At 44.7% G+C, this 27,682-nt stretch overlaps 1 protein-coding gene across 4 annotated transcripts in view; it reads right to left on the minus strand.

Moving 5' to 3' along the window:
- Positions 1 to 27,682, minus strand: part of Hipk2 (homeodomain interacting protein kinase 2) — a 187,047-nt gene that overhangs the window by 106,215 nt on the left and 53,150 nt on the right. For all 4 annotated transcript variants that reach the window (XM_063286250.1, XM_063286249.1, XM_063286248.1 and 1 more), the window contains 1 exon segment: positions 23,457 to 24,540. In XM_063286250.1, the coding sequence (XP_063142320.1) occupies positions 23,457 to 24,540 (1,084 nt within the window).

A 27,682-nucleotide genomic window follows, 5' to 3' on the forward strand; every position in this document is an offset into this window, starting at 1 on the left:
ATTTAGGTACATTTAGGAACTAATGCATATTAAAATATATATAACATCATTTCCAGTCTCATTAAAGCTCAAACCTTAAGTTGTCACTACAGTTCTAGCCCTGGTAGTAACAGTCACTGGAGAGAAACTTAAAATTCAATCTTTCCTAATTGTCAGTCCCCAGATGCAGAGTCAAAGCTAAAGATTATTCTTGTCAGAACCTGCTGAATGTCACACTGGCTGGGGTTCCAATGGACTCCACAGTGTCCTCCCCAAAAGTAGAGAGATGGGCCTTTGGCAGGCATCCTGCTTTGCTGTGGGGGGAAACATAGGTAACAGAGCTGTCTAATTCAGCCAGCACAATGAAGCTCATGAAGAGCTTGGGACTGAGGTATAAAGTGTGTCAGCCTCAAATTATTTTCCTTATGTGTTCTCTTACAAAAAGAAATCAGTTTGCTATCCAATTTGAAATGAACATAAATATTTCTTGTGAAATAGCTCAAAACTCTCTTCATTGGACATCATTTATTGTTAGTTTTATTATAGAGGAGCTCCTTGGAGAGAGCCTCATCATGTCCTAATTACCACGTGTTGGTGATGGGTTTTGCACTTGGCCTGCTGCAAGGAAATGGTTCTGACCCATGAGCTCCAATTGGACCTACCACCTGCCCATCCTGAAGACAAATAAATACCTCAGCTCTGAGAGTACTTTGTCACCTCACATTTAATCCTGTGGCTCAGAACTCCAGAGTCATAGCTCATACTTTGTTAGAGAAGAGTCAGGACTCATGGGGACCTAGAGATCTCCAACTTGAGAAGATGAGAAAGAGGCAAAGATGGGTAGGAGGGCCGAGTAGATAAACATGAGGAGCAGAGGTTCTGTAACAGGGGCAGGAGGGAGGGAGGGAGGTTGGTTCTCAGGTAGCTTTCCACTCAGGCAGGGTACCCACAGTTGCCTTCCTTACTGAGTAAGAGCTCTTGTAGAGGACTCTGTGAGGCTGGGAGAGCCTAAGGAACAGCTGACACCACAGGCTGACAGTAGGACAGTAGGCAAAGTACTGCAGAGACAGAGTGGGTTCAAGTGGACTCTAGACCACACTGCTGGACGACAGTTCATCAGTGACCATCCTTGCATTAAAACCTGATTTCCAGAGAGCAGCTCTCATCAATTAGTGGCATGAGCATTACGTTAGACAGAATCAGAGGAAGAAGAAGGGCCCAGAGCAGAGACATAAGAGCTGGCTTCTCATAGGTGCAGAGTTCCTTCTACCTGATACCTGGCTCACAGTCTACCTACAAACTGTTACCTGAAGCTCTGGTGGATTGCCTTGGGCCTGGTGTGAAGGAATAGGATTATGTATTGCCAAGATCTCTTTGTGGGCCCCAGTGATAGGATTCTGTGGGAACTCTTTAGCCAGGCATTATCTACTCATGTGGCTAGCTGTAGAGCTGGTTACTATTTCCTTGTAGTTCTGTAGTTTTTATTGTGCAAACATCTTGCACTATTGCTGATAAAGCTGAGTGTCGAATAACATGGCAGTGACTTACTGTTCACCATCAGTGACAACAAAGTCCTGCTTTCTTTTTACATAAGACAACATTGGTTAAGACTAATTTTCTGTTTGTCCCCATCTCTCCTAAAGCAGTACTTTGCTTAGGACCATTTAACCTGGCACTTTACACAGTACAGTGTGAGAAATTATCAGGGCCAAAATGAAAACTTAGTCCTTAAGCTCAGCAACTCTCACCCCCTGAAGGACCGAGCAGAACAGGCTATGAGCCCTAATCCTGGAAGAGCTGGCTCTAAGGACCAGCTGGCTCTACTCCTTCCTGGCTCTAGGTCCTCAGACAAGTCAGGTTCTCAACTTCTACATGTGCAAGTGGGGATGGGACAGAGCTGCTCTGATGAGCACATGAAATAGTATACACAGCAGTGCTATGCCAAGTGCAAAATTATACTTTAAAAATAAATAATAAATTAATAAATTAGTTGTTTCTATGAGGAAAATGTAGCTACAAGGAGATATGTAGTACTTTTATTTCTCCTTCTAAGGAAAATTTAATCAGTCCAAGCCAGAATATGTAGAGATGATTTTTAAAGCATATGTTTTAAATCCATAATCTGTAATAAACTCAAAGATGTCTTTGATAGATAATAATAATAACAAGCAGACAGAAGTGCATGGGCTTGACTCATACAAGCTGGCTGCAGAGTGGGTACTAAACCCTGCTGAGTGCCACTACCTCCTCACAAGAGCAAAGCTCAGGAGCTAGCGCTGGGTACCACTCGTCTCTGTTTCAAGTCTTTGAGTTACACCGTAATCCTGTTAAAAGTGCTTTTCCTGTGATGGAGACTTAAGGGACTCTGGCTCCCAACATGAAACACGAACTCTATCCTCATCTGCAGAGTGTGGAGGTGGGTGGGAGGGGTTTCATTCGCATCATAGTAACTGAGAGACGACTGTCTTCCAATTGAGAAATTTTTAAATGCCAAAAAGCCCTAGTAGTTAAATAACATTCATCACAAAAGCATCTACAAGCATTATAAAAACATGTCATGTATGTATACATTTAACATAAGTTGTCCACACATTATATCTACAGAGCACAACTGGATTCTCAGTTATTTGTGATAAATGCCAGGAGGTAGAGAAGCAAGGGCCAGAGGCTTTTAGTTCTCAGTTCTAGAAGTCAAGGACGTTGTGCAAGGATGGCCCAGTTTGGAGCTAGAATCTGGGTCTTCTGGCTCTGGCATGATTACATTTTCTAACAAGTTTGCTGACTTAGTACTACAAACATAAAGAGACGAGTATATGACATTAGAAGCCATTGACAGAGGGGCTGATTCAGACAATGTTGAGTAAGGAGAGCTGAACCCTAGGAGAATCAGAGACCAACCACTCTGGGAGAACAAACCACTTTGAGGCGGAAAGGTAGGCTCTACATCACTTAGCAGCTATGGGATTGTGGACAATTTTACCCCACCCCTTTGAGCTTATTTTCTCAGAAGACATTATCTACAAAGTCTCAAAGAACAGATAGTATAAGAAACATGTCTGGTATGAAAAAGGTACTGAACACACATAGAATGCTATGTGCTTGTTGATGAATGCACTTGTATGCCTGGAACCTATTAGCTTTAAAGCAAGGTGAATCCAATATACTATATACATATATCTGTGTGTTTGAACACATTTCATAAAACTCATAATGGCAATGCTAAGGATGAGAAAAAAATTTCAACTCGAGAAACACACCCTCTGGCAAGAGGAACAGACAGCCTCCTTGGATTCCAGTTGTACAGCATGCTAGCGACTACTTTTCTCAGCTACTAGATGGGAATGATAATTGCCACCTTGAGAAACAAATGAGGCCCCTGGCTTTGGCAGGTGCTTACTGAATGCCGCTGTCTTTCATCCTCTGTGCTGAAACAGAAGGCTAAAGGGGCCATTGGTGTCATCTAATTAAATATCTGTCTAGAAAAAAATAGAGTATTTACATTATGACACTGAGATAAATACATGTCAGGCCCTTAGAAATTTGTCCGTATCAGTACTTTTATTCTCTAATAATTCCTATCACACATGTATTCCTCATGCAGTAGGCACTAAAATGCTGTTTCAAGTTCAATATATGAAAAGAATGATAATCCAACTTTAAAACAAGTCACTTTTTAGAAATACTGAGTGCTATCTTTGAAAAACTGATCCTAAGGTGAGAAGAAACTTGGACTTAGAAAAGAAAGAAAGCATCTTTCCCACCTAATCAATAAATAATCAGAATGGGTCAGTCTGAGTGGGCTACCTCACTCAGGACTTAGGGTTTGCCCACCTAATCAATAAATAATCAGAATGGGTCAGTCTGAGTGGGCTACCTCACTCAGGACTTAGAGTTTGCCAGGCTCTCATTCATCCTGCAGAAACAGGCACATGGAATTAGCGAAGTTCCTTTGCTCGTTCTCGCTCATGAAGTAAATGTGTTAAGTTCAATCTGCCCCCTCCATCTCTGAAATAATTTGTCATGCTCCACCCTGACAAAGTCATGCATGTTTTCACATTCTTCAAATGACACCAGCTAGGGGTAGGAATGTGGCTCTGTCATCTAGCCCACTGATGGACACCTACCATCACTCCACCCATGTAACTTAGACTCCTCATTCCAGCAATGCACAGCTTAGTGGTCCAACAGGTGTCTCTCCCCAAGGCAAGGAAGGTCAGAGAGATAGGCATTCCTACGTTGAGGGGTCACTTCTGCCTAGCCCAGAGCCATTCTGGTCCTAGAACCATGTGGGCACCTCTTGTTTGTCAATCTGGGTTTCAAGGCATCCCTTTTCCACTGTTCAGCAATGTGGACAAGTCTCCTTACTTGGTAATCCCATCATTCCTGTACATCCAGCCTTGCCCATCAAACCCCACAATGTCACAATGTGGCAGACTGGAGGCAGTGTCTGCTTCAGTTTGGTAGAAAGACATCAGACAGCAGATGAGGGCTGAGGGGTACAGAGTGGGTAGGTGGCTGAAGTTTGGCATGTAAACTTCAGGATCAGAACCACTTACAAGGACAGATAGCTGCCACAGTATACTATTTGCACCCAGATTATTAGAATAAAAGTTTCTCACTATCACATGAGAGATGCCCTGTAAAACTTCAGGGACTGTGGCACGCATCTGTCTAAGATTGAAGGAAAATAGGGAAACTCACAGGTTTGTTTCATGGCTTGCTAATGTTCCTCCACACTTTGCTGGCTGTCTGCTTCTCCTGCCTTGGCCTCTGACTATGAGGCTCTCCATTTTGTCAAGAAAACAAACACCCATAGCTCATGCACTTCACTCACAAACACCATCTCCATGAAAACTAATGAAAAGGTAGTAAAAGTGAAATACAGTTCATTAATATTCATACATCTCCCACTGCCAGCAGCCATGTGTGTTCTATCATTATATGAGGAGGCTGTTTGCAGCCTATATCTCAGGGAGTTGTAGTCCCATCATCAAAGTGACCATCACAGCAGGCAGCTCAGAAGGAGGGGAAGCTCTCAATAAAACTGCATGGCCATTAGGTGGCCCAGGCCACCTTTTATCATGAGCTAGCTGGGCAGCCTTGGGGGTTTACATACCATCTCCTATGGTCACACAATTAAGAGGTGGCTTGAGAATGCCAACCCAATTACTTGACATCAGTACTCTGTGGGGGAAAATGTTCCATACTCATGATATATAAATGGATGTATCTGGGCTGTAGGGCAGGAAAATGGTTCTTTAGAGGGCAGAGGGAAGCCAATAATCAAAGCAAATCAGAGCTAGTCTGTGGAATGCTTTTTAGGACAAAAAGTCTACTAAACAAATAACCAACCAGTGCAAACTTCTCTGAGAAAGAATATGTATTCAAAGGTTTGGGGAAGATGGCTTATTCAGTAAATGCTTCTTGAGAATGCATAAGCATTAGAGTTTGAATCCTCAGCACCCTCGTAAAAAGCAGGGCCCAGTTACTGCTGACCTATAATCTTAGCACAGCGAGACAGAGGCAGCAGAATCTCGGAAGCTCACCTGCCATCCAGGTTTTCCAAACTGGCCATCTCCAGGTGCTCTAGAAAGCCTGTCTCAAATACAGGGCAGAGTGAGTGAGCAGGATACTCAGCACGGACAGTGAGACAAGAACACATGAGCACACACACCTGCAAATATGTACCAAGGAAGGAAATGCAAATAAAGGAGATTTCTGTCTGCCTGTTTTCCGAGACAGGGCTTCCCTATGTAACAACAGAGCCATGGCTGTCCTGAAACTCACACTGTAGACCAGGCTGACCTGAAACTCACAGAGATCTACCTGACTCTGCCTCCTGAGTGCAGGAATCAAAGGTGTGTGCCACCACACTCAGTGCTAAAGGAGATTTACAGTCATGAAATCTACCATGGAAAAGGTTCTAGACAAACTGCCCAAAGCTATAAAAGAGGCATGACTAGGGAATAAAATGGCTTTATCAACAAAATTTTTATATCATCCAATTCAACTAAGGTCATCTTTTCCACAGTGACTTTCATCTTATCTTCCTTACTTGACGCGTTGAAGGGCAAAGTTCTGACTTAGTGTGACACAGGGCCTTGCTTATAATAGATGTCCAATTAATGTTCCTGGATGATGAAGAAAGAGAAGTAACACCAAGCTAGAATGTAGGGAGGAGCAAGTCATGTTCTTAACCCATGAGACTTGACAGCACTGGTGACAGGGCAGTAGGCACGCAGTGACTATCCATGGACTCAGGCCAATGGAAGCTCACAGACAAGAGTGGCCAGTGCTGAACTTGTTGATGATGGGGAAAACAGCAAATGTATGAACACACAACTGCGATCTCCATCTTCCTTCTCATCTGAAGGCCATGAGGATGAATATAATTATCCATGTGGCAAGGCAGGGTGGGAAAAAAATCTTTGCTGATGACAGAAGCTGGTGCTAAAACAAATAGAACTCACGTACTTCCTATATCCTCCAAACCCCAACACAAAGGAAGAGATGAAAATAGTGTTATCCCTGATTTATTAAAGGGTTTTGGGTCTGCCAACTCTGAAACCTTACACATGCATACTCACGCACGTACATACACACGCATGTGCATACACTTTAGGAATATTGGAATATAAACAAATCCCCTCCCTTTATCAGTCTTTCTAAAGCAGAGGGGCCAGCCCTGGAGGCAGCTGTGGGATTCCTGCAAACGGAGGCTGGGCGTCCAGTCCCGTCCAGTCCCGTCCAGTCCCGTCCTGTCCCGCCCTGCAGGAGGCTGCTGTTTCTAGCAGCACCAGTGGCCACCTGGGCACATGGAGCGAACAGAGGCATGCAGAGGCCCTGAATAAAGCTGTCCCTTTGTTCCTCAGGTGAGAAAAACCAAATTCTGGCTGGCATGTCTAACAATTTTAGGGTTTACCTAAAAATTAACCACAAAATGCCTAAATTTCAGTTTCTAGTAAAACATCTTATTTCAACTTCTTCACCTGAAAAGAATTTTTCTTTTTCTGCTTAAAAAATGGTTCACTGAAATAAAATTTATATACCATAAAACTAGCCATTATAAGGTAAATATGTGGTGCATTCACAATATTATACAAATCCCCACCTCTGTCTAGCTCCTAAATGCTCTCTTACTTGGAGGTAAAACCCCCTTTACCCACAAAGCAGTTTCTCCCATTGTCCCTTCTCCATGCCCCTGGTGAACACGTCTGCATTCTGCTGAGTTAATCTATTTTTGATTTCATATAATGTGACCTTTGTGTCTACCTTCTTTCCCTACGCAAGCAGTTTTGATGTATAACCTTTGGGGGGGGGTGGCAGCTATCAGTGTATCATTCTACCCACCCCTACCCCCCCACTTGCTACTGTTGTTTTGATAGATACAATTGTGTTGTATATGTTTACTACAGTCAGTCGGAGATGCACATGTGGCCTGGCCTGCTTCTTGGCTACTGTAAATAGTGCTGTATTAACACACAAGGACAACGATTCAAGTGGCTGTCTCCAGTCTTTTATGATGTAAACCTGGGAATGGAATTCCAGGGATCATATGGCAATTCTACATTTAATGTTTTTAGTAACTGCCAAGCTGTTTGCCATAATGGCCATGCTGTTTCACATTCCCACCAGCGAGAAAGGGTAGAGAAGATTATTTTACACATAATTTATTTAAAAATTCCCAAAATAATTTTCATTAATGCTGACCCTTGTACTCCCCGAAATCTTGGGGATTTCTTTGAGAATTTTCATTTAATAAGCCTTGTGAATTCTCTAATCTCTGGCCCCACTCCTACCAAGCACAGACAATGTGGTAATTACCAGAAGAGAGCAGACACCCAGAATGTCTACCATCCAGCTGGCTGCCCAGAACTAACACCCAGACACAATTAGAAAACAAATATCTGTCTGCAAGTTCCATCAGATGCAGAGATGTCTCATACAGATTTTCTAAGAAGTAAGAATTTACAGCAGGAAAGGAAGAAATGCACAGAGGGCAGAGTGGCCACAGGAAGGTAAGCAGAGAGCTGAAACCTGTGTAAACAGAAAAGCAGATATAAAAAAAAGCAGAGAAACAGTAGCTGCGTGGAGTACTGAGTATCACATCTCTGGAGATGTTCCTGGCCTACCTTCTGCAGGAGCCCAGCCAACTCTGTTCATCCCTAGGACTTGGGACTTGGGGACCAAGAACCTGGAGAGTGAGACCCTTCATCTCGCTGCCATTACTGAGTAGCAGTGTCTCATTTCCCAAGTGCTGAGGGGAGCATATCTCCTGCAAAAGAACTCCCCTCCTACCTGCCAGGAAAGATAATGCTGTCATGTTTCTTTAGAAGTGTTCAATTTCAGTAGTAAAACAAACCTAGCAATTCTCATACTGTGCAAGCAAAATTGAAAGTATTTATGTGTGGTGAGTCTTGCCTGCAAGATGAAAAGAGGACTAGAATGAATATACATGCTCCTTCCCTGCTTCGTTATTACCTGGAGACCAGAACTACATTTGAGCCATGCATGCCTTCCTTCTGCAGCCTCCATCACAGCAAGATACTAAATTTTGTCAGAGGGAATACCCACCAAAAATCAGGTTGGTGTGAGTACCTTCTGCTTGTCTGCTCAGAATTCAGAGTGTTACAGTTGGGGAGTGTGTGTCTCTCCATACCAAGCACCGTGCAATGTGGCCATTGCTGAAGCCCAGCCACCTGAACCCACCCTGTCTACACTCTTAGAATGACGTGTGGAGGTTAAGGCTACTTCAGGTCCATCCTAGTGGCAAGTGACAGTCTGTGCACACCAAGGGGCATGCAGACAGAAAGGATGCACAGCCCGGCCTGCTATCAGCATACCCAGGAAGAAAGGCATGCTCGCTATGCCTGCACAGGCAGCCAGCCTCAGACTCTCGCACTGAATTTGCATTTTAGCCAGAGTATGTGTGTGTGCACATATACAATCGAACTTGTGTTGTTTTGTCCAGTGGTACCAACATTATCATCATGGTCAGGCAGAACTGAACAATAATTCTCAGTCACACGATGTCCATGCAGATCAAGCACATGCTTCCCGTGTGACTAGAAAACAAATACTGATGGTATTCTCTAGAGGACAACTGCCAGTTGTTTGAAATAGGGGAGGAGCAATGTTACTTAAACACATTCTTAGGGCTGTTTTCAAGAGTGTAGAGGTGGTCCCACACCTCAGCAGATAGCCAAAGATTCTCAAATCCCTGCTTTCTGGAATAGGCAGGAGCTCAGAGATAGCAAACCGATAACCCAGGGCTAGGCCCTGTGGGATGAAGACAGTAAGGTTTCTGAGCTACCCTTATGGATACTGTAGAGATCACACAGAGCCTCCCTTGTTCCTAGGAACAAAGGCATGAGTTACCAATATGAGTGAAGGACTGGTCAAATACAACTATGTGTTAAGCAGAGTATGCCAGGCGGGCACCCAGCTCCATGAATGGCTATTTCCTGTGCATACCACCATATTCCCTGAATCTGTAATCAACGAGTCTTCCAGTCAGCCTGTGGAGACCTTCCTTTTTTTTTTGACTCATTTCACTGAGATTTTCTACAGAATTCTCCTATGGCTTCCCCAAGAGAGCATGTATGGCTGGCTTTGAACCCAGGCTCATTGGGTGGAGGAAGGCTCTACAAGGTCCTGAAGCTCTAATCAAATAATAGGTGCTCAGAAAAGATGTTCTTGCTCTGAAGCCACAGCAGATCCTCCGCACACAGCCTCTTTGCTTCCCTACTAGCAGGGCCTGAAGAGTGAACAGTGGGTGCACACAACACTTGCTGAGTAAGGCTTATACAGCAAAGTACTGAGGCAGAGGCATGGGACCAGGATAGCACAGGGACACAAAAAAGCCTCCAAAATATCAAAGATGGAACAGCTTTCCAGCCAGTGCCAGTAGCTCCTCATTTGAATCACTTAACCCAAAACTGAGAGACACATGGGGCATTCCTTACAGGGGAGCCCTGACACATAAGAGTAAAGCAGCTAGCTAGCTGTGCTCTGGAAGCCATTTCTCCTCACTGTTTCCTAGCACCCGAGCATGGCAGGCAGACCCACTAGAGATGTGCCTACCTGAATTTGTTAGGGACAACTACCTTTCCTATACTCAGCAGTGAGGCGAGTCGTTTACTCTCACTGTGAATGTCTACCATTACCCTTGGTAGCACAGGCTAATAGGAAAAGAGAAAGGAAGGCCGGGAATAGGAGGGAGGCAAGCATTCAGGCATCAAAGATCCCCAGACCTCGTGGGTTAACAGCCTCTCTCAGTGATCTAGAGAGACACTGCATGAGAGACATGGAAACCTTAGGCCCAGGTTACAAACTGTCAGGATGCTGAGCTTTTGTCTCTTAACTTTCTTCCCTGCACTCACTGTTCACTGTACCTTTAAAGTCAGTGGTCGTGAGTCCCTGTCCTGGCTGGCTGGCTTTCTTTCTCAACTTGAAACAAGCTAAGGCAGTCTGGGACGAGAAACCTCAATTGGGAAAATGCCTCCCTCAGATTGCCTTTAGGAAATCTGAAGCACACTTTCTTAGTTAATGATTGATATGGGAGGGGCCCAGCCCACTGTGGGCAGTGCCACCCTGGGCAGGTGGTGCTGGGCGGTATAAAGAAGCAAGCTGTGGCTGTTTAAGCCACGAGAAGCAAGTTAATAAGCAGTACTCCTTCATTGTCTCTGCTTCAGTTCCTGGCTCTACCTTGAGTTCCTGCCTTAACTTCTCTTGGTGATGGACTATGATCAGGATGTGTAAGCCAAATAAACCATTTCCTTCCCAAATCGTTCTTGGTCAATGCTCCCACCCCAAAAGGCTCTCTGTGTAGCCCTGGTGGTTCTAGAACTTACTCTGCAAACCAAGTTGGCCTTGAACCCAGAGATTTGTCTGCCTCTGAAGTGTTTATCACAGGAATAGGACGCAAACTAAGACAGTGTTTGATAGTGTAAGATAGTATCTAGAAATCTCTTTGCGTTGTGTGAGTTTGACATTCAAGTTTCGTGAAAGGTGTGGGGAAGGCTAGGTTTGGGGACTGAATGGATGAAAGTGAACTGAACCACCAGGGACACCAAGAAATATATACATTTTAATGACCTGGTTTCTTCCAAGGAAACAAGTGAAAGCTCTCGCAAACGAGAAAGGAGGCTGTGCTCATATTTGGCTTTGAGCTGCCCAGAAGCTGGGTGTGCGGTCCAGTGTAAGCTGCCAGGGTTATCCTACGAGACCCTGCACTGAGACTTGGACAAGACCACCTTTACACATCCAGGACAGCAGCAGGTCCTCTTACTCCACAGGTAAATGGCCTTTCCCAAAAAACTGACTACTTCCTGTTCTGAGTATGAAAATGCCCATAAGTGGAAGATTATAGGGAGGAAAGGCTGCTTGGGGGAAAGTACTGTAGAAGTGCAGGATGGTGTGCAGGCACAGCCTGCCCATGGAGGAGGACTGCAAGCCAGATAAACAGATTCTGCTGGTCCTTGATCTCATTTGGGAATCCCAAAGTCTGGGCATTTCAGTGTTCCTCGCCTCTCTTCTCTAGTGATCACTATCCCTGGCTCTGTGAGGACAAGCCTGTGACCTTCTCATGGAATAGCACTGAGAGAAGCGGCCTACTTTCGTCAGCAGCAGCAGCTATTTATCCCCAGCTTGTTTTTGTAGGCTCCCCCACCCAGCCATTTCCAGAAATGACTGTTCCTCTCTTCCTGACCCTTCTGTAACAGAATAAACAAGACATCTTTTGCCCAAACACCACAGGGCAAAACAAAAACAGGAAGAGAAATCAGGCACACTGAAGCTTTCAATATAAAATTCAAGTGCTTTTTAAGAAAATAGATTTAAAATGTTAAATTTTAAAACCTTTTAAACTTAAATGCTCTTTTGTTTAGCTTTAGCACATGCAGACTTATGTTAGCGCCCTCCACTCAGACTCCACTAGACTTATGTTAGCGCCTCCACTCAGACTCCACTAGACTTATGTTAGCACCTCCACTCAGACTCCACTAGACTTATGTTAGCGCCCTCCACTCAGACTCCACTAGACTTATGTTAGCGCCCTCCACTCAGACTCCACTAGACTTATGTTAGCGCCCTCCACTCAGACTCCACTAGCCTCTGACTCTTGCTGCTGATCAGGGCGGATGTCTGATTCTATATGCCAAATCCACTAATGTTCCGGGGTTCACACTTGACACTTTCATATTTATATTTGCCAATATAAGTTCTAGTTTACAAAAAGAAGGAGGCTGGCGCCTTTCTTGGAGGTAGGTAGAGGACAGGAGAATGACAACAGCAGTTTGGTCTTTAGTTCTGTCTACAGAACTTTTACTTCCATTGCCAACATCTACGTTAATAAGGACGCCACTGGAGGCTGTTCCCCAGGCACAAGAGCAGATATGAGGATGCTGGGCCAGTCTACTGGCTGCCACTGGAGACATATACCCCCCAAGTCAGCATGCACAGAACAGTAAACACATATACACAGCACATCTAGCACACATAGCCCACAGTGCTGTCTCTGTGGGGAATCTTCAGCCTCCCTCTTGGCTCTATGTCCTTTGGGTTGGTGGGACTGAATGAGAAAGACTCACCAGGTAGGAAATGCAAATGTGCCCTCCATTCTGTTACTCTCCTCTAGCCCTGCACCTAGTCACAGGACACAGTACACTAGGCATCACTATGGGTACAGCAGCAGTAGTGTGGCAGAGAGCCAAGCTTTCAAGCTAGATAGTTGCATCCACCTTCCCCCACCAACCACGCCCTCCACCGTTACTCTTCCTGTATGCTACTCCCTTTGCATGGTTTTCTGTCCATTCTACTGGGAAAGAAGCCACTAGCCATCTCCCTGACCTGCAGGCTTGCTCCTTGAACACTTCCTGACTTACAGTGCTAGAGATGGAAGGGAAATAATGCATGATGCCTCATGCTTGCTGGGTGGGACAACTTGTAAACTGCTAACCATGTCAGATCAGACACCTCCATCCATTCTACAGCAAGAAGACTTATAGAACCTGAGAAAGATAGTGGGTACTATGACCCAGCAGCTGAGTTGCACCCATGGAGTTGTCTCCTTGGTTTCTTATGACAACATCATGAATTACTCAGGTTCCTGACTTAAAAAGAAAAAAAAATGCCTTAGAATGGTTTGGAAACTTGCCTGAAGTCACATAGCCATAAAGGAGTAGATCCAGAATCCAAGCCCAGGTCTGTCTGCTACATATAGCAACGATGACAAAAGTAATGACAACAGTGCTAACAGCAGCAGATTAAAATAGCAGCTAGCATTTATGAGTACTTCCTCTGTCCCAGGCCCACAGAGCAGCCTATGATGAGCTCTATTCTCTCCAGTAAGTCTTTGTTCACTCAGCTTTCTAGTGTGAAGACAAGATTAGAGGGTGCCTGAGTAGCATATCCATAACGCCTCAAAACCAGAAAAGAAACAAGAGGCCTTGGGGCCCAGGCACCAGCTCTGGCTCCTTTAGGGGCATTAGTCAGGCTTTGCCTGTTACCCCTGGGGTAGTCCTCTCTAGCTTTCTAAATAGGACAAAGCAGATACATGATGACTTTGGAGAATTGGCTGGTTAAACATTTGGACCATGACTTCAGGTCTTAACTGCAGTCTGACCAGCACAGAAGTGTGTGTGTGTGTGTGTGTGTGTGTGTGTGTGTGTGTGTGTGTGTCCCCAGGAGGAAGAAGTTGGGTCCCTGTGATCCAGGGCTCAGAGAAGCCGAATGCTATGGAGTCAAGACTTGTTTAAAAGGAAGACCTTGTCTGGTACATAACAGAGAGTGGTCTTCTGAAGCACAGGAAGCCATTACCCAGACCCCGTTCCAGTAGCCCTCCCTCTCCACAAATGACTGTCAGAGTGCTGGGTTCAACCTGCACTATACACAAACAGAGAGAGTTTGGAAATAAAGTGGCTGACTTCCATCCCCCTCTGCCATTCTCTCTGCAATTCCCTCTGCCATTCTCTGACTGCCTTGTGCTCCACAGGTGGGCATGCCTCTCCTTCTGAGCACCTCTATAGACCACCTCAGAACCCAGATCCACACTATTCCTAGGAAGACTACAGGGGTTAAAGTGAAGGCAAGATGCATTAGCTTCAGGTCCTCACCTCCCCCACAACACAGCACAGAACTCTGCTTTGAACTATTAGTCTATAATTCTTAAACCTGCCTACAGAAGCATTTTCCCTTAGATCCTTTTCCACTTACAAATGCCCTACCCCACTGTGACTAGTGGGGAAAACAGCAGCCAACAGCACAGACAGTGCTGCAGCTCAACTTTAGGCACTGTGGCTTCAGTATTCACTGTGCTTAAACTCCTGCCTTGGCGCAACCCTCGGAAGTGTTGAAGCCCATTCAGGCTTCACACACACTCAGCTCCAAAGAGTGCAGTCTAATTAAAGAGACAAAAGCAACCCTAATCTCAGGAACCCCTGCTTTTTCTAAGCTCTGCTCAAAAAGGTCTTGTTTCTGCAGCATCTCACAGGGGAATGGAGTCCTATATGCTTCTAGCATCTGTCCACAATGCTGGTCAGCATCATTCTGCTAGCCCATAGTCCTGATTCTTAAATCACCTCCCAAAGAGACCACCCGAACACAAGGCTTTGCTTGTCTTAGGGATCTGCTAATGGGGAGCCCAAACAAAGACAACTGTTCCTTAATGTCACCTCTCAACTTTTATCCAGTACCAATGGCCACTCACTTGGGTACCCCCCAAAACACTGATCCCCATGCAGCACAAGCTGTGCTTGGCTTGTTTTGTTTCATTTACCCTCCTTTACAACTTCATGTGAGGGAACAGAGAAGAGTTGCCATGCACCCTATTTGGCAGGGTGGTGAGCTTGGAGCCAAGTGAAGGGGCCAAGAGCAGCAGAGACATGCTGCCATGGGGGTAGACTTGACATGGTAGGACCCAAACACCTGAGAGAATGGGGAAAGTGACTGGGGGGCAGCACAGGCCACTCCTCAGTTTAATCAGGAGGACAGAGGGAGGGAGAGAGAGAGCTCATTCCACTTAAGGTAAGAGACAGTCCTTGCATAGATGAGGACACTCAGCACAAAACATAGTGTCTAGCACATACTTGGAATTCAAAAAAGTGCTTATACAATGCCTGAATGGGAATTATGGCCCCCATCATAGCCGGGGCTACAGGGAGTGACCTGGAGCCATCAACAACAGATGCCATTTCTATTGAAATTATACTTAGGTCACATATCTCCTCTACTGGGCATCTGCTTTCTTATTCCTACCCCATTCTAAGCATCCTCCTCTGATCACCCACTCCCTCAGCTTGCTAACCCTCATGACCTCTCCCATCACACCCAACAATCTTATATTTCCACACCCTCACCCCTGATTTTTAGGGGTTTAATCACAAGACATTTAACCAATGGACCCTCACAGGAGCTACCAATCACTCAGGAGAAAGATCAATAGCTGAAGGCCAGACTGGCACCAATGACCCCCTTCTCTAATCTTGACAAGGTACACTATACATACCATGTTAGATGAGATGAAAGCCCAAACCACCTGCAGCACATTCACAAAGAGAAGATGGAAGCTTTAGAAGTGACTCCGGTCTCACTGGTGGATCTTTATCTACAAGCTCTACATCTGCAGCTATAACTTGTCAACAGCTTTCTGAATGTCAACGCCCCGTTAAAATGTGTGAAGAAAAAAAGCAGCCAGGCACAGGCCTGTAATTTTAGCTACTCAGGAGGCTGAAGCAGGAGGATTATAAGTTTGAGGCTAACCTAGACTGATGGGGGCGGGGGGCAGGGACAAGAGGGAGAGAAGGGAGAGAAAAGGATAAAGAAGAGGAGGAAAGCATTTGCTGTGAATCTTGACCAATGTCTGTTTCTGTCCCACTCCCAGCACACTTGCCTATTAAGTTGGCTTGGCGTGGTAGATGTCTCCAATTTCTAACAAGGCCCATGAGAGATTCTGGAGTGGCAGAGTCCCTAGAGCTCGTTTTGAAAACAACTGGCCTATAACTTGAGCCCATGAGCAGTTCTGCCCCTCCCATCTTTAGGCTTAAAGACATGCAGCTGGCAGCCCTACAAGGCAGAAGCTGAGCCAAGTAACCAGGACACTGACACTTTCTGTATCTGGACCCTCAGACAGCATGGACACAGGAAAGGCTGCTGTTTTCTGAGGTGGACGGTCATCCCTGTCTTGAGCACATGCATGTGTCCTTCCACATATGTGCACTCCCCTCCTTCTCTGACTATGCACATGAGCATCCCTGCATAAAGGGCTAACCCACCCTTTCTCACGAGCATACCCATGCCTCCATATCACAGAAGGGCTTCACTGTGGTACTTAAGTCAGTGTTCATGAGCATGCACCAGACCTTACTCTCTTGTGTATGGCAAAGTTGCAGCAGAGAGCTGCTCAAATACATGCAGACTATCACACTGGGAGTTACCAGGTACTTATGAACATGAATTAATAATTACTAAAAGAAAAGACTAATTTCAAGATGTATACTATGTAACTGAAGGTTGCAGAGACAATGGAGATTTGAAAACAGCTAGCCAGCCCAGGTAACTTATTGATCACATTTGTATAGAAACAGAGCAGTGGCTCTGCTTGTTTTCATGTGTGTATTAAGTTGGCAACTGAGACTGTCAGTAAGCTGGATAGTTTTCACATACTATCCTCCAGTGTGAGCTAGCACATACCTCTCCTCCTGTTGTCTTAGTAACAAAGGGCAGATTTAAGAGCTAATGCTTGCCATGCGTAGCTGTTTGCAGAGTTCTGTTTTTTCAAAGCAGGCCAGTCACTTTTTAAATATTATGATCTGCATAAGTTATACTATTTTTGGAACTTCTGTATGTGGCAACCAATACCCTTTATTGGAGTGACTTACACCTTCAGCCTACAGTCTGGCAGTGTGGAAATATGCCCTGTTCACAGTTCATGGGAAACTAGGAAAGGTTCCCAGTGTGGGTTAACAATGCCAGAGTCACCCACAGGGGAAAGACTCCTTCCTCCACACAACTAGAATCTCCAACCTGCTGAGCACAAGTCTTGGTCACAACACAATCCAGATGGGACAGTGGGGGTGGTTCACAGCTAACAATCTACTCAATGAGTCAGGAAAACAGGTGGCGGGGCAGGACCAGGACTGAGGCTGGGGTGACCTTCCAGAGACTATTACTTTGCAGTGGTGGTGGGATTTGAAACCAAGCCCTAGCAGAGCAGAGCTTCAGAATCCAGTCTCAGAGAGAACAATGTCACCAAACAAAAATGAAAAACAAACCCCATAGTGTTCTCTGGCAAGTCAGTTCTGAAATCAATTATCAGAAAAGCTAAATGCACTAACAGGTCCATAGTCAGACTATGGGGGTGCGGTCACCATATAATCTAGATCCTCTGTTTTCATTCCTGAATAAATAGTTATTTCCGATCTTTGTGTCTCCCACCAACTTTCTGTCTATTTGTCATCTTCCAACAGATATATCATCACTAACCACTTCTTCGAGAATTCACAGAAGCTTCCAACATGTTACTCTGACTACACTACAGCTCCTCACGCTGCACTGAAAGATCCCTACTGTCAGAGCTCACATCTCTACCACTTGCTCCAACCTAGGCCTTCATCCACTTGCACGTCTGTTTCTCCCATCTCTCTTTTATTGCAATCTCCACAGCCCCAGATTTCCCAGCCTTTATCCCAGCTCAGACTCACTACAGGTCTCACTCTCTACTCAGCCGATCATGCAAAATTCCTTCACTGACCCTGAGCTAGCTCTGTGGCTGTTTTATTCACTTCTACCACCCACTTCAATCTGGTAGACAGTGGGTTCATAAGAAGTGTCTGTTGAATAATCACACACTTGGAATGCCAAATGTCAGAATTATATTTCTAGGAATTTCTTTTTGAATCTGAAAGAGACAATTAACTAAAAATTTGAGAATGTTCCTTTCTTCCTATACCATTTAATATGTAGATATTCAGAGCTACTCAATCATTGACTGACATAATGAATGGAACTAAAATTAATTTCCATCTCTACCCAGTAACCATTCCAGAATCATCTGGAAGACAGCTTCTGTACCCAAAAGAATCAACTGAAAGAGTATTTTAAAAAAAATCCCGTGTGTGTGTGTGTGTGTGTGTGTGTGTGTGTGTGTGTGTGTTATGTATATGGAAATTCTTATATGCCCTGGCATGTATGTAGAGGTCAGAGGACAGAGGTCAGTTCTCTCCTTTCACCATATGAGTCTTGGGGATCAAACTCAAATTACCAGGATTAGTAGTGTCCTTTAGCTTTGAGCCATTTTATCAGCCCTTATGTCCAAGTTTTTATGCCCCCTTTTGGGGATCTTAGCAATGGTCTAAAAGATCTCAAAAAAGTTTATACAAAATATTTTGAACAGTCCAGAGCAGAAACAAAATTGTACACACTGTCACCTCTGACTCTCTTTTGCCCAACAATGAATTTTTTGTGGTTTTTTTTTTTTTTTGAGTTTAATGTTTGGTCTTGTTTTTAGTTTGCTGGTCATACTGACAGCAGAAATACCCTAGTACCAGTTAACTGCTTGCTCAAAAAGCTAAAACCTTGGCATCAATGTAGAATTAAATAATGACCTGGCAGGGACTTCGTTAATGAGGTAACATAAGTAAACAGGGTCACCTTCACTGTGCTCTTTTGCCACCTTAAATGTGGTACCTTGGAGGAAGCATGCTCTCAGCTAGAACAGGGTTTGTCAAGAATCTCTAGGGTAGAGTAGGGTAAAGGGCAGAGACTGTAAATGAAAGGCCTCCTCCCCCACAGAGGGCACAAAAGCTCTAGGACAGATCTAGCACAATTCTGTTCATATAAGCTCTCTAGAGTCTTAGGTATGAGCAAGCTTGAGAACCAGCACTGCTGATAGTTACCCTCAGAGCTGACCTTCAGGACAGGTTGGAAGACACCCCTACACCCCTCCATTAGACCATAAAGACCTGACAAAGCAACCCTGTTTCCTAAAAGCCACACATCAGGCTTCCTCACAGAATGCCAACAACAACTCTGTGGTAGGCTAGAAATACAGGACAATTAGCTGGTGAGTAGAGGCAGAAGCTCCTCACTCTGAAATCTAATTTGCCTTTCATACTGATCGAGGATCAAAAAAAGCTCAATACAACTAACAAAGCCCAAATTGCCCAGAGAAATAATCATGTCTTTCTAAAAATACCTCAAATAAGATGTTAAAAAGTAATGAACGAGATCCACTTGGGGTCAGAAGGTTTGAAACTTTGTAAGTTTTATCATTTTAATGTACACCTCTCTCACTCCTAAATCTAGGGTTTTTTTTTTTTTGTTTTGTTTTGTTTTTGTTTTGTTTTTTCCTCTTCTGGAGCTGAGGACCGAACCCAGGGCCTTGTGCTTGCTAGGCAAGCGCTCTACCACTGAGCTAAATCCCCAACCCCTTCACTCCTAAATCTAAACAATGTACCTCATACAATCCTCACTTTTTCATCTACAAATGGGAAATCTTCAATGTCAGAGAAATAAGTAAACCTAACCCATGTATTTTGATTTGTTCGAAACTTTAAATTTTAAGCTTTTCTTACTCTTTAAACCTAGTCAGTTACAACCTTTGAGCAATGTATACTGACTCAGTCATAAAAATCTTGTATGTAGCCAACTGTGGCATTCTTGAGAAGTCTACCCTGTGTACTGAGTGCACACCATCCTTTTCCTATGTCTCTCTAGCTAAGTGCTTAATAAACTCACTAACTTCACTTTATCCTGGCCCTGAAGCTCTTTCCTGAGGCCTTGTTGAGGATCCAGATGAGTTGGAGGACCACTGAGAAGAAAGGGAGCTCCGGGGCTCTAGGAGGCAGAGCTGATGCCAGCTCTCTGCCACCACTCATACTTCAGCCAAGCACATACTAAGCTTCAAGGAAAACAGTGTCTTCCAGCAGCCATCTTCCTTCCTATGTCCCTAAGGATGGGGACAGCAAATTCACTTCCTATTACTTTTGTTTAACCATACCTGATGGGGGCTATGGGAGGAGCACTTAACACAGTCCTGTTTAAAGTGTAAAAGGACAGAAAGCATTCATCCATTTTAAAGTAGAGTGTTCCTATTGGCAAATCTGCCAGTCTCCACACAGGGGACTCCTGGGGAAAGACTGATGTAGAGCAAGTAATGACCTCTGTCCAGGCAGTGTGAAAGCATCCTTGCTCTCTCAAAATGTCTCTGAAAGTATGCTTTTTTAAGGATAAGAATCTTAATGATAAATGATCAAAGAGCTTCTCTGTCCACTCTCCCCAAGTAAAGGGTGTAGTTGGGAAAATCAACCTGAACAGTTTCATCTACACTGACTGTCCTACACAGCCAGGATGAACAGGGTCAAAGCTGAACGCTGTTCTTATAAGCTTCTACTGACCTATGTGGCAGAAGACTGACCACTTCAGGGCTCAGTTGAGGCCTTGGCAGGCAGAAAATTATGACTAACTTAGAAATGAAGTTATCATTCTAGGACTCTGTGCCCTTGACTCTAGTCGAAGGCTGCTTAGCAGGCCTTGAGGACCCAACACCATGAAGACCCTGGCAGGAAGGAAGCCATTCTGCCTAGAATCTTAGGTAGTAGTCACTTAAGGCCTAAAGAAGGGGTGCCCTGACACCCAAAAAGGTGTCTCAGATGGCAGTAGGAACGCAGGAAGTAGAGGTGACTGTGCCGGTTGAGAAATGAGGCTGACAGGGGGGCGCTGCTAACTGTAAACCAACAGCTTTACCACCCCACGAGGTGCTCAGTGGACAACTGGGCTATAAAGCTGTGAGAAGGGACATCAACTCTAAGAGGATTCAGACCTGCCCCAATTCCCATGGAAATGTCACTTCCATTCATGGCCCTCCTGAGCTAGGGTTCCTGAAAGCACAGTACACTGGAGAGTCCTTGGCAGGAGGGGCACACAGTGGGCAGAGTGACAGGGGCACAGAGGGCAGGAATACAAAACAGGCTTCAGAATCCCAAATGTAACTTCTTGAGTCAAGTTCTGTTACAAGGATACACTGCTTATTAAATATAGTTTTAAGCCTTTTTACAAGCCTCCATGCCTAGCTTTGAGCCAAACTTCAATGAAGCTGTTCACTAAGAGCAATACAGGTTAACTAAATAATAAAAGCTCGCAGAGCCCTTTGCTTGGCACAGTTTGCCCTAAATTCAGGCCAAGAACTGGCAAGAAATAGCCATTGGCATCCTGAATTTGTAAGTCTAAATATAAAGTGACAGCAAAACCTCCATTTTGCAGTTAACTAGAGAGCAAGCCCCAGCAACAGCCACCTCTGGGGCAAGCTGTCTCTCTATGATGAACCATACAGAGTTGTCTTTAAGGAAGAGCCAGGCACTCTCCAGAGAATATGGGTTGTCAGCCTCCCTCTGTACCTCAAGGAGAGGGTACAGTTCCCCACTGTCCAGGCTCCAACTTCCTGGATGGCTCCATCAATAGGCACATGGCTCCCCTCCAGGCTAAATGGAGGGAAGAGCCAGCTGAGGAAGATCTATCCTCATGAGTATAAAGAAGTATGTGAGAGAGAACTCCTTAAGAACAGAGGGCAGTATGTACACCTTAATGCTCAGAGGAAGGCATCACTTTCCCATATCAGATTCCAGAGCTAGGGAAGGGCTCCTTTAGCTCAGGAATCCCTCTTAAAAGGGATGGACAAGCCCCAAGCGTCATCCTTTGAGTCAGATGGATCACCCTATGTTCTCATGGGAGTTTTGAATTTCTCTCCTTGCCAACTTCTGGCTCTGTGGGACTGGTTACTATTACTTCCAACACAGTTCTTTGCCATTCCACAACCCTGAATCTTGGTTTCTATCTCTACTGCCTCCTGATGCTGTGTCTCCCACAGGCCAGCCACTGCTTGTAGCACTAGATTGTATCACAGTCTGTTACAACAGCACCCTGGAACTGGTATAAAAACTCCAGCTTCCTGCTCACAGATCAGGAAATGAGAGTATATAGAAGTTAGGCAGTCAGCACAAATCACACAATCTAGTGATTTTAAGGATCGGTTCAGTTCTGAATTTTACTAATGCCAAAGCCTGCAGCATGCTGGAAATTCTGGGATGGCCAGGACCATGTTTATATCCTTGGAGCTAGCTAGTATTTTTGTGCAAGGCCCATATTAGAAACGAGATAAACACATGTGTGATATTTGAATGTGCAAGTTCTCTTGCTAGAGTGTAGGTGTGTTTTGACCCCATAAGGTCATTAATTCCAAGAATGGTCCTCAGTGTGGTGATGTTGAGAGGCGGTAAGGCTTTGTGGGAATTCATTATCAGTGCTGTCCTTGGAAGGAATTAAGGTTAGAAACCCCTGAGTTAGTTCTTTTCATTAAAAATTGTCTTAAAAGCTTGAATCAGATCTTGAGCCAGTGTATGTTTTCCTATCTAGCCTTGTGATCTCTTACTCCTATGTGTGCCCCCACCATTGTGGGGCCATCTACCATAAGGCTGAGGAGAGCAACATGACATTGAACAATAAACCTCTTTTTCTTCACAAAATTATCATGCCTTGGTTAGTTCCTTACAATTAAAGGGGGGATAGGAATAGTTAATGTTTCCTATTATAAACTTATTCCAGGAAGGAGCAACTGGCCCCAGGGCCAGTTCTTCCCTTCTTCCAGCATCTTCCACATGATTATCATAGTAGTCTTTTAAAAAAAATGCTACTGGGGGCTGGAGAGATGGCTCAGCAGTTAAGAGCACCCGACTGCTCTTCCAGAGGTCATGAGTTCAATAAAAAAAATGCTACCAACCTATTACACCCTCCCATCAACCCCCGCTTGTTCAATGTTTCCAGGACTTCTTCCAGGTACTATTCATAAATCTTCTGATCTGGCCAGGTAGGTCATCCTGATCTCCTAAATGAGTCCTGCACCTTGCTACCCTGTACCTGCTATTGGCACACCTCTTCTTGCTCTAGCTGTCTGGATCCTCTCCCATCCAGAAGGACCTGGCTTCTCCGCTCTGCTCTTTACCCAGCTCCCCAAAGTCCTTTCCAACTCTCAGCGTCCAGACCAAGAATGTTACTCAGATGCCTTCTTCGACAGCTTCTCACCAGCACACCAGTCTCATGCCTTCTCATTTTTCATCACATCAAGGTCTCTGAATGTATGTATGTATGTATGTATGTATGTATGTATGTATGTATGTATGTATGTATGAATGATACACATGCGGGTATAGAAGCCGTAAGAGGGAGATGGATCCCCTGGAACTAGATTTACTCACATCTGTGAGCTGCCATGTGGGTGCTGGGAAGCAAACTGAAGTCCTCTGTAAGAGCAGCCAGTGCTCTTAACCATGACATGGTTAAGAGACAATGGGCCATGTCTCATATCAAGGTCTCTGTCTGGTAACAACCACAATCATTATCCCCACCATGGTGATTCTCTCTGCACATTCCCCGTGGATGCCACTGGACCTCCTGCATCCTGACTATCTCCATGGAAAAAGTCTTACCTGTAGTATCTGGATTGCAAGTACGTAGAACAGACAGCTTTGGACACATGACTAGCTGAACCAAAGTCAATGACCTTCACTCGGTATGGTTGTCTGGATGGATCCACCAGCATGATGTTTTCTGGTTTGAGGTCAGCATGGATAAGACCCAGGCTTTTGAGTTTCATCAGGGCTGTGGCTACCTGCTGGAGGACTGGGCGAATATACTTGAGGGGCAAGGGACTAAACTTGTTCTGTTTCAGAAAGTCATAGAGGTTCTGCTCCAACATCTCAAAGACTAAGCATGTGTGATTCTTGTGCTGGAAGCACTCATAGGCCCGCACAAAATTGTAGTCATCAGCGCTCTCCGTGCTCAGCCGGGCCAGGATGCTCACTTCAATCTGGCCTTGCCGGGCATAGGATGGGTGGTTCTTTAGGATCTTAATGGCCACAATTTCATTGGTGCCCCGTTTCCAGCACTTGACCACTTGCCCAAATGTCCCTCGCCCCAAGAACTCTAAAACCTCATAGGTGTTTGTCATAGAGCACAGCACTTCATGCTGCACCAGCTGATAGTCACCTTCACTGTTGGAGCCACTGTTTTTGGAGGTGGCAGTGGATGTGGTGGCAGTGGCGACAGTGGCCCCGCTGGCATTATTCTGAATCATGGGTGGATGCTCCTCAATGATCTGCACGCTGCTTGTGTTCTCAATCTCCTCACTCTTGCGCTTGAGTCCACATTTTTGGTAGGTGTCAAGGAGGCTCACAGTGCTTCGACGCATTAGGTTATGTGGTCCACCGAGGACTTGCCCGGTGACAGAAGTGCTACTTGCTGATGTTACAACTATGTGTCCAGTACTTCCTGGGAAGATGATGGTCTGCTCGTAAGGTAGGCTTGGGTTTGGGATTGGCAAGGAGGTGCTGACGGTTGTGGAGGCTGGCTGAGAAGGTGGTATGTTCTTGCTCTGGCTGTACACTTTGCTGTGGGAGCCGTACCCAGTCATGTCCCAGTTGGAACTTGGCTCTACTTTTAGTTTCTTCACACTACAGAAGGCACTTGATTGAAGGGTGTGAGGGGAGAAAACTTGCACATGTGAGGCCATACCTATAAGGAAAGAAAAGGAAAAATAAATTCTTGAGTTACTCCTCCAATAATAAACTCAATTAATTCACTAAGACTCAGATTGTTCTTCCACTTTGAAAGAAGCTTGAGAATGGGGGAGGTAAACCAGTGAGTTAAGCATTTCTGCGAAAGTGAACTTGAGTTCAGATCCTAGAACCCATGTAAGCTGGTCACAGTCACAGGCAACTGTAATCTCAAAGCTCCCATAGCAAGACAGATAACAGAGACAGGAAAATTTCCAGGAGGTCATGGGCTAGCTACCCTGGCATATGCAGCAATGGACAGCTAGAGACCATCTCTCAAACAAGGCAGAAGGTAAGGACTAACACCTAGAGATATCCTCTGGCCTCCACACATTTCTTGCTCATTTATACATGCATAATGATTTAAAAATTCAGCAGCTTGAAAAAGCAAATCAATTCCACCAAGAAGCACATTCAAGTCTCCTTGTTTGTGAGACCTATGGTTCCCTTGTTCTGCCATTAGATCTACCAGCTTTAGGAGGATAGAAGACTCCCAAAACAGAGTCAAGAATAGTCACAGATCATTCACTTATTTCTTGTAAACCAATTCTCCACTCCTATCAGGTTGTATCATGCTAACTCTGAAGACTATATCAAGTAACCAGGTAAGTGTTGCATACTTAGCACCTCCATGTAGTCAGCTTAGCTTGTGAACAGATGCTAATAACCAGGTTCACTGCTCTTAAGAAATATGTCCTTGCACAAACCTCATCACAGGGGCCTGTCAAGATCTTCTGTGTTCTGAATGAGACATACTACATACCATCTGGTATCCTGGTTATCTTGAATTCTATAAGGCTGAATTGATGGATGATTTGGTGTTTGGTTGGCTTAAAACATGTGTCCCCTTTAAGATAGGGCCCAGTAGCAACATTTGTGGGCTCCTTGCCCACTTGTTTTGTCAATCCAGACAGTAATAAATTTCTCTCAAAATCCTGAGATTTCAGGTGCTGGGGAGATGGCTTAGTTGAATAAATTGTTCACCATGCAAGCTAAGAGACTGAACATGATTTTCAGCATCCACGTATGCAGATGGGGGAGGGGAGAACTGGACACAGCTTTGTGCACCCAGCACTGGGGAGGCAGAGATGGGTGGATTCTTGGGGTTTATTGGTCAGCCAGTCTAGCCTAATTGGTGAGCTCTAGATTCACTGCGAGACCTCATCTCAAAAACAAATCAGATGGAAAGTGATTAAAGGAGACCCAGATGTCAACCTAAAGTCTGTAAACACACAGGCATAGTGGAAGCTAAGAGAAAATAGCTATGATTTCATACTTGCAACTCAGATAATCTTAGAACTATTTAAGACTTTTCTGGAGTAGATATATATTCTCTCTCTCTCTCTCTCTCTCTCTCTCTCTCTCTCTCTCTGTGTGTGTGTGTGTGTGTGTGTGTGTGTGTGTGTGTTTTCATATACATACATGTCTGAGTATGCATGCACTAGGTGTACAGGGGCCAGAGGTTGATAACAGGTTTGTTCCTCCATTACCATAGTTTCAGAGATAAGGTCTCTCTGCTGAACCTGTGGCTCACCAATTCAGCAAGGCTGACTGGCCAGCAAGCCCCCGAGATCTTCCTATTTCCACTTCCCCAGTGTTTGGGTTACAGACACCTGGCTTTGTAGTGAATGCTAAGGATGGAGCTCGGGTCCTCATGCTTATGTCATACTGAATGAGCCACCTCCCTGGCTCCATGGCCATTTCTTACAATAGCACTTAGAAGGTGAAGAGACTGCCAAACTTTACTGATGCTTAAGCATCTAGAAGCTGCTCTCTGACTCCTAGCATTGTCTAGAGTGGTACTTAACACCTCTCTCGTAACACTGTCATTTGTCCCCCAATCCTCCCTCTCTTCAGTGGACCCCCACCTATCTTGCCCAGAAACCTGAGGTCAGTCTCCCATTCTGCTAGTTTCCTAATCCATAGTCTCCCATTATTCTCTAGAATCCTGTTTCTGCCACACCCTCCCCTTTAAGCTATTTATTATCTCTGTTAATAGTGGGCCAAAGTCTTTAGCTGGTACTGGACAAGGTTGTCCAAAGGCATCACAGACCTAACCTCTCCCTCCTGCCTTCAAGTGTGTGTGCATGCACAAGCTTCCAACTTACAAGACAGGAAGAGTAACAGTCATAGCCCCCTCCTCACTCCTTCCTTCTTACCTGTAAATTGATGCTTCATGGACTCTTTTCTTCAATGCTCACTCTTAATCCTTCTTCTCCAACATATTAAATATCACAGACCTGTGTTCTCAAGGTAAATAGCTTCCTAATTGCCTAATCCAATGGCTCTTTCAGCCCTTATTCTCCTTAACCTCTCTGCAACATCTGATACTGCTGACCATCACTTCCCATCATCACTTCCTTCCTGATGTTCTTATCTGCTCTAATGTGAATCTGTAACTGCCTTCCTCCTCCCAGTGGCTTATTACACAGGGGTGAAGGCAACTCCTCTTCTTCCTCCCCTAAAATGCTAGTGCTCCCAGTACTCTGTTTCCTCTGGAAGGCACCACTCATTCATTCAGTTTAGGCAGTCATCTCTACGCAGGCAACCCCCATCTGCTTATCATGGGCCAAATTCCCACTTGAATGTTCCAGTAATATTATTTCTGTCTCCTGCTACATCAAAAATGATCTTCAAAAGCTGAACTCCTTGTCATTCAGAAAACACAGCCATCTAATGCTCTATTCTAGCATTTCCACTCTGTTGATAAAATATTTATCTAGTTGCTTGGTTTCCAAAACTATGGACTTACCTTGATACGTCTTCATTACCTCAACAGACAAAAGATACTTAGTCTTGGTTGATTTCTCCTTCCTTTAAAATGCCTTTTTTAAAAAATTAAAAGTATTTAAATAACCATATAAGGTAAAATGTCTCATTTCCAACTCTTTAATTTGTTCTTTATGAAACTCCCATAGCTGAGATCCTTATTACTTTTCAAAAGTAACCCTAAAGTAAATATAGGAACCTGGTCACTGGAATGATCATTAACGTGCCTGTATCTAGCCAGCAAATTTGTCTTACTACATAAACCTCCAAGCCTTGTCTCTGTTCAAAAGCTTCTGATGACTCCTTAGTGCCCAGAAGATAAAGTTGAAGAG

This window comes from Rattus norvegicus, chromosome 4 (genome assembly GCF_036323735.1).
Source record: "Rattus norvegicus strain BN/NHsdMcwi chromosome 4, GRCr8, whole genome shotgun sequence".
Lineage (NCBI taxonomy): Eukaryota > Metazoa > Chordata > Mammalia > Rodentia > Muridae > Rattus > Rattus norvegicus.